The following is an 8449-nucleotide window of genomic DNA, read 5'->3' on the forward strand; positions in this document are numbered from 1 at the left end:
AGACTTGCATTATAGTGGCTCTAATACCACATGTAAGCCACGAAAATGACACCCCAAGATCTCCATAACCAGAATTTAGAACACAGTAATAGAGAAAATGGATTTACACACATGATTTGGGATCCATCATTTTTTTTATGCAGAATAGCGATGATATAGAGCTCAAGTGCTTCTTTTATATTGTCCTATGTATAAGCGGCTAAATGAGATTGCCCTCCACGAATCACGTTACGTATCTGCTTTTTATGTGAGGTTATTTGTGCATCGGGGTTAGATAAGAGACTTGTGTACTATTTGTAAAGTTTTGACTCTCTCCTCACAAGCTGAGCTTTACTCAGCCTACACAAGCTAGTCCCATATTAGACTAATCAATAATCTTTATATCTAATCTTACAAGACGAATCCCATTGGACATTATATTTGAATCTCAATTAATGAAGCCCCACATCAGAAAAACTCACACGCTTTCTTTAAAGGGAATGACGATATGAAAAAAAAAAAAAAAAACTAAAGTGTCATTTACCGACCTATAGTACCTTCTTTACGCACTTTACCCTCCAAAGTCGTAAGACCCTCTTGAAACCATTCGACCACAACTTAAACATGCAAACAGAATGGCAAGTCGTGTCAATATATTACCACTCTCCATCATAGCAACCTATATACATCATATAATTTCCAGAATTTTTTGAAATTATTTATCAAAATTAAAATACACACAAACAAGGTCGTAAGCATCAAGTAGATGATTCTTACCTTTGGCATCCTAAAGTTCTCACTTATCTTGAACTGATGATCTTGTGGAAAAAATCTTTCTGCACCTTAAAATGGGACAGCATTTTAAACTAATAACTTCTTAAATTTAAAATAAAATATAAATAATGGATAATATTTGCATTAATTTTGACCATAGAAAAATGACTATGAGGGCAAAGTCCTATCCTGCGAGGCTGGAGAGGTTGATGTATTCGTCTCCCGTTCCATTAGCTCATTTTCGAATGCTAAAGGAATTGATGGCACCAAGGTGAAGAAAATTATGTCATGAACCATAACATTTGGTAGCTAGAACTTAGGATGAAAGTTTGAGGAAACGTGGCATGCTATATTAACGACAAGTGACGAGGTGTTTTGAAACCACTAAAATTGACAATTGTGGGGTCTTAAAATAATCTTAACTCAACTAAACAATTGCCATGTACGTATTTCAGGAAGATCTGTGTGAATATATTTTCACGGTCACTCTTTGATATCATCTTATGCACGAATATCTATTTATTAAGGCATACGGGTGGCGATCGCGGTGGTCGAAGATGGTTGCGCCACTCTTCCAATTGCTAGTGAGGGCCTCGGCAACCGCAAGGGGTGAGAGAGAGCAAGGGAGAGAAAGTGCCAGCATATGGTGGGTGATTCTAGCCAGTGCAAAGTGTAGGGGACCTTTTTGAATTTTGAAAAAAGAATGCAAAGACGAATTTGAATATTTTTTTCTAATGAAAAGCCCGAGGTAATAGCAAAATTAATAGTATGTCAATTTTTGGAAGATCTGTCATATAACATGATTAAAGATTATTTAAAGATGAATCTTTTTAAATTTTTTTATTTGGTCGGAAATCTTTTTAAAACTTAAAAGAGACCCTATTTAGGAAAAGGGTTTATGAAAGATTTTTGGGTTTCACTACCTCTATTAATGATAGTACAAGTACACCATCGTCACTTTACAAAAACAAGTATCCTCCGCTCTCGCTCGCTTACCAACTACCAATCCGGACAGGCCAAACAAAATTGTATGCTTTGCACATATTCTCTTCTCTCGGTATCAAATTGCGTCAAGAATCGAACCCGCCCGCCCTCACGATCCACCGAACGCCGAGGAGGCGGGCGGCGGGGGCGACGGCGAGCTCGTACGATAGGCTTTCAACAGCTCGTCGTACCTTCGAGCATCAAAACCGCGAGCCCGCATCAGCTTCTCCTGCTTGGCCGCAAACCGGCTCTGGAAGAACCCTTCGAAGGAGGGCTCCCGGGACGTCCTGAGGAAGAAGGCGTAGCCAAGCATGAAGTAGCCGGAGGTGAGGTAGAAGCAAATGGGCTCCATCACGTCCCAGGTGAGCTCCCAAAAGGTGAGCCGCATGAACCCGGCCGTCTGGACCACGAGGTAGCCGAGGCCCAGCCAGAGCTCCCGGCGTGCAAGGGACTTGGCCTCCCGGTCTATCTCGGCCTTCTGCTTCTCCAGCTCCTCCAGCTCCTCGCACCGTGGCGTCGGCAGCGGCGGCTGCATTAGCCCCTCGATGGCTTTTCTTACCTGTAGACACAAATGGGTACGAGATTGTTTGACCGAACAACGCTTTGTCCTAACACAGACCCCAAAACTTGGGCCACCACATTATGTAATTCATCTAAGCATTCATCGCCTAAATTCCGCTCCATGAACATTGCGATTTTCTCGGTTGGCCAAAAACAAAAATGTTTAAAAATTAGAGGAAAACTACCATTTTTGTTTCTTTTGTAGCAGACCATGTTCAAGTCGGTGAATTTTTTTTTTTTAATGAAAAAAATGTGTCTTTGACATGTGAACATGTGAAGGAAAGTTCCCCCCCAGCTATCAAACGCAAGGCTCCTGCACGGGACTGGGACATCCTAGGTCCAGCAATCATGGACACCTTGAAAGCAACCTACGTAGACCTCAAAATCAACTCCAAATTACCTTTTCCTCTCCCTCTGTGAATTTCTTCATCTCCACGTCCATGAATTAGAAAATTAAAAATAAAAATAAATTCTAATTCGTCCCCTTTAATTAATTTAGATTATGAGATGAACCCACAATCTTCCAAAAAAAAAAAAAGACAAAAAAAAAAAGAAAAAAAAGGTGGTTTCTCCGGTGGATGTGGAAGGGGGCTGGTTTTGGTCCTTGTCTTCCTAACAAAAAGAGGTCTTTTTTACCACCTCACACGTGGGAACTCTTTACACGTTTTGGTCTCTCGTCCTGTCCTGAAGCACCAAACCCCACCATCGGAAGCAAAGATCACCAAAAAAACACGTATCAGTCTTCGGTAGAGTTTCCAATCTCATGGCAAAAAAACAAAAATGTATAAAAGAAAATGGAAAATAAAAGGAAAAAATCAAATGAAATGAAATCTAAATTCTCTAACCCTCTGATGACCATTTTATTTGATATAAACCCTGCGACCCTAGATTGTATAATTAAAAAAAAAAATGTAAAGCGAAAAAGAAATTTGAACGCCAAATTGAGAAATAGGGGAATTACCAGCTCGGGCCTGAGAAGCACCATTTTGCCCAACACGACGACGTTGCCGGTCTCGTCGAGCGTCCTCGCTAAGCGGAGCCCCTCGTCCGGATCCGCACACGCCTCGCCGCAGATTCGGACCAGCTCCGGGTACGAAACCCACGTCTCCCCCACCTCCCTCAGCCGCGACTTCACCATCTCCACCTGCGCCACCTTCATCAGCTTCCTCGCGTCCTCCACCGTCAGCTCTGGAGGCAGCCCGTCCCCCAGAGACTCCCTCGCCGGTGGCGGCGACGGTGAGGGGATCGGCACCGGGATCCGGATCCCGCCCCTCGCAATGTCGAGGGCCCGGAGCCTCTCCATCAGGCCCTCGCCCATCGGGTGCGTCCGGACCTCCAGCGAGAGGGCGGCCTTCCGGTGGAGGAACCGCCGGAAGACGCCGCCATCTCCGGGATCGGGGTCGATGGCGAGCCCGCCCCGGCGACGGGCGGGGGCGGCGGGGGCGGAGCGGGAGCTGGCCAGGGCTTGGGAGGAGGAGATGGTTCGGGACATGCTGAGGAGGCGCTGAGCCAGCGATTTTTTCATCGACATTGTCGAATCAATTCGGACAAAAAGAAGGAGAGACGACGAGAGGGTTCTCGAGGATGTTTGGGAGAGTCTCGGTGGTCTCTTTTCTTTCTTGCTTTTGTGGAGCTGTAGAAAAAAAAATGGGTGGAGAAGATGGTGGCGTTTCGGGTCCGTTATATAGGTGTCCAAAACCAGAGGAAGAAGACGACACAGCAGAATATTGAGAAAAAGAAAAACCCCGAAAAATAAATAAATATAAATCACTTACCACAAAATAACGTCTGTTCCGGTTAAAATTGAGCGCGAGATATTGTGGCCGATACGATAAATTGGAGGATAGAAATTGCTCTATGCCCCATTGACGACAGCATATGCTGCAAACATCCAACGAGAAGCACGGTTTTGTTAAAGCTCGTACGTGGCGACCCGACTTTGTGGCGTCATTTTTCATTTTCTTTCGCTGCTAGTAAATTCACCCCGTTCGATGTACATTGCTTTCTCCGAGTCATCCCGATCTGTCCATTGATCGCACTTTGCTTACATGGCGTGTATTAATTTTCGATTACCTTATTCATCATTTGCGGTGAATTCGATCGAGTCGAGTCACGGCGTCGTCATTTCGATGGGGATTCATTCAATGGGGTCGGCTTACGGGCCTCGACGAAAAAGAAAATCTTAATAATCAACCGCACGACGGTCTTGCTAGACCCGATCCATGTGGGACACCTTGCGGCCCTTCCTCTAGAGCATATTCCAGTGGAATGATTACGATATATTCCTAACCCCCCCTCCCCCAACCCACGCTCACGAGACGATAAAATCGATCGAGACCCTGCAGGCTCCGTGCGCCGTACACGTGGTGGGCGGAGGAGGCAGGGTGAGGGCACTCCGCACCGTCTGATCACATGAATTTTTACTTACCGTGTGATTTGGCAACGGATGACGCTGACGTCCGTTCGACTTGGGTCAACGGTGTCGTTGTGGGAGGTTTAGCGCTACAGATGGATGAACTGGAGGGGTCACGTTTGACACGTGCGAGCCTAACGACCAATGGTTATCCCTTCGGGGTCAAACCATTTAAAATGGCCTTGCTTACATGGAATCGCAACCCCCTCTCTCAAAACGGATGTGGGAGAAGCAAATATATGGAAGGAAAGGATTCCAACTGGGGGAGGCCTCAATTCGACAACATGAAAATCGTTCTGGGGCCCACTTTGGAACTGCCTTCGGCAAAAACGTGTCGCCACATATGTCTGGGTGGAAAATCGAGGATGTTCTCCGTATACTGGGGTAAGTTCATGAACGGTACTGGGCCTGTCGAGATAATTCTAACGTTGGGACGTGGGGCCCGGGGACACGTGGCGCGCCGCTATAGGGAGAGGGGGGGTGGGTGGGTGTCACCCTCCCTAGATGTACCGGAATTTGTAAAAATGTGCTTTCATTGTTGTGAAATGAGAAGCACGCAAAACAGAAGGGAAAGAGTGGAGCTTAAAGCATCCTTTCTCCTAGTGTCCAAACGAAAGAAGGATTTACAGGATCGAATCCAATTCACTTTTCCCTTGCACGGGTGTTCTTGGACAGACAGGTTATTCTGATGACCGGCTATGTGTGTTGTGGTTGGCGGCGAGGGTTACAAATGGTGACATGCATGGCTGCATGCGGAGCAGGAATTTATTACGCGGATAAGATAAGACTATGTTTATTGCAAATTAATCCTGCGATGAACTTTAAAACATCGTCCGAAATCTGCAAATGATCTTCTTTATTGCAAGCCAGCAAGGAGAGGACATGACCCCATTCGCACATTTGATTGAAATCATCTACAATATTAGAAATTAAAACTGCGATCAAGATGGTCTGGACATTCTTTCGTGTTGCATACCCTATAGGGGTGATTAATTTCAGGGTGGATCAATGCTCACCGTAGAATCGAAACCATGCAATCTATGAAAATGGGAGCCTACTTTGTCCACCTTGGAATTGACAACGTTTTTCTTTTTATTGATGCTTTATTTTCTTTTTCAAAAGTTGCTAGATATATTGGAAGTTATTTTAGTATATGACTCACAAAAAAAGTTACTAGTAAACGAAGAAATTATTCCCTTAAAATTATGTACTTTTTGTAAATGTTGAATAAAAAATATAAAAGGCAATATATTTTGGGCTGATTTTGCAAGTTCGGCTCAGCTAGTCTGGTTCTTCCTCGGGAATCGGGAATTGGACTGATTTCCATGAGAATTACCCAAAATCGGCTAATTTGGTATGGTTCCCAAGTCGGATCAAGACCGATTCATGCCTCTAGTGTCATATAGTCAGCGAAACGTAAATTCAATCGAGAGATGAATTATTATGTGTTGTGATCGGAGTTGCACTTATAGATAAGTTGAACTTCACAAGTGTCGACTTCACTACATTGAATGGTAAGGTAACGAAATAAAAGGATGGTAACGAGATGAGAGAGCATAGGAACATGATTAATAACCTCTATTGCTGTAAGAAGAAATGTCGAGACACGTAAATGATTTTCTGCACCAAAAAGTTTTAAGCGTCTTGAAATGACTTATGATGCGTATCAACTATCAATATATTGTTTATACTATTTAGATTCCTTACAACTTAGCTAAAATTTTAGGAACAAATTACGGAAAATTATCAAAAAAGTATTAAACTTATTGCAATTATGCCAATTCATTCATAAACTTTTTTTCCATGATTTAGTCCTAAACATTTTGCAATCGTGCCAATTCAATCCATCGGACTAATTTTGGGTGGCCTGTAACGGTCGTCCGAAGAAGGAGTATTTTAATATTTTTTCAATTTTTATATTTAAATTTTTATATTTTATTTATTTTTCTTTCTTTTATCTCCTTCCTCCGGCTGACCACAAGCAGCTGGCCAAAGGCGATGCCCGACCTGGAGAGGTTGGCCTCGCCTTGCCAAGCGTGGCTCGGCCCGGTGATGGTGAGGTCAAGCCTCGCCATTGTTGGGGGAGGCTCGACCTCCCCAGATCCGGGCCGGCAAGACAAGCCTCACCAGGTCGGCGAGAGGAAGGAGATGAAAAAAAGGGAAAAAATAAAAGAAAAAATTAGAAAATTCAAAAAAATATTAAAATATTATTGCCTGACGGTAAGGCCCCGCAAGCGTCCACTTCGGCGTTGGCCAACCAAAATTAGCCGGATGGACTGAATTGACACAATTGCAAAAGATTTAAGACTAAATCGGTAAACAAAATTTAGAACTGAATTATCATAATTACAATAGGTTTATGACTATTTTGATAATTTTTCCAACAAATTATTTGTTTCTTTGTCCATCATCCGATTTATGAGCTTAGATATCCCCATTTAAAACGTGAGCTACATTTTGCGGAAGAAAATAAAATTTTGGGGGATCATACTTAAATTCCACCCAACCCTGGCGACGCTATACGGTTGCCTTTGAACTTTCATTTTATTACAAACTTTGACCTTCTATATTATATTTTCCGTTAGAACGAGCAATGCACATGATCTTCCAAGAATAAAAAGTGTATGTTAATTTCATTTGTTGAATAAAATATCTCTTTTACCAATATCTCTCTAAAAAATGAGGAAAAAAAAAGAAAATGGATGAAAAAAATTACTAACCTATTAATGTCTGAAAGACTAAATATAAAAAAATGAGAAAAAAATGTGTTTTTAGCATTTAAGGGTGCACATGGCAACACTTTTGCTCTAAAAATCAATTTTTGAAGAGAAGTAATTTTTTTTTAACTTCTTCAAGTGGCTTTAAAATATTGTCTGAAGGAAAAAAATTTGCTTCAAAACTACTTCTGGAGCAAAAACAAAAAGCTGCATAAGTAGAAAATGAAATTGCGTAACCAAAACGGATCTATGCTCTAAAAGTTGCATTATCAAACGAACTTTGCAATAATTTTCACACACGCGTAATCGAAATACGGATATCGCTGTCCTTTGGGATAAGTGAAGGGCCAAAATAATTTACACTGTTAATTGTTTTATATCGTGGTCATGTTTAATCACAAAATCAACTTCCGCTCGGCCTCGGCTTTTACTTCATTATAAAAATTATTCAAGTAATAGTACACCAAACATGAAGAACTCATAAAATAAAAATAAAAAAAATTATCAACCTAACACCATGTGATTATCCGATCCAATTAAATAAGCAGGAGGACAATGCTGACCCTTCCTACTTGTGTGGGATTCCCAGCATCGTTCCAACGCGTGCTGAAATTATGCTTCAGACAAATCACTTTAGCAAACGCAAGTGATTAACCATTTTGTCGGACGACTACTCGAACATTTGTTAATTTTTTTTATTGTTAAGTGTCAAGTCAATAATCTTAATTTTGCGTGGTCATCGGAACACAGCGAGAGAAGGAGCTGTAATGGCTGGCGGGCATAAATTCCTTCGAAGCAATCGAAATGGTTCTTCGGTTCATGCAAACGTGTCACCACATGCACATCCCTTACCTAACAATCTCCCCAATCAAGAAAGGAAATTAAATGAATTCCTCATTAGCCTTTGATTGGATATCTATAAAAAAAAAAAGAAAAAGAAAAAACACACTTGTATTAGATTATGGAAAATGGTTACTGTTGAGGCGGTACAGTCTCAACTAGAGATCCACATAATATCACC

At 42.1% G+C, this 8449-nt stretch overlaps 1 protein-coding gene across 1 annotated transcript; it reads right to left on the minus strand.

Annotated features, from left to right (window-relative positions):
• Positions 1–1627: 1627 nt before the first annotated feature.
• Positions 1628–3941, minus strand: LOC115727332 (calcium uniporter protein 3, mitochondrial). The gene is made up of 2 exons (XM_030657528.2): positions 3260–3941; positions 1628–2296 (listed from the first exon to the last, which is right to left on the minus strand). The coding sequence occupies exons 1-2, from the start codon at positions 3827–3829 to the stop codon at positions 1847–1849; spliced, it is 1020 nt and encodes a 339-aa protein (XP_030513388.1). The 5' UTR covers positions 3830–3941; the 3' UTR covers positions 1628–1846.
• Between the last annotated feature and the right edge of the window lie 4508 nt (positions 3942–8449).

This window comes from Rhodamnia argentea, chromosome 11, assembly GCF_020921035.1.
Source record: "Rhodamnia argentea isolate NSW1041297 chromosome 11, ASM2092103v1, whole genome shotgun sequence".
Lineage (NCBI taxonomy): Eukaryota > Viridiplantae > Streptophyta > Magnoliopsida > Myrtales > Myrtaceae > Rhodamnia > Rhodamnia argentea.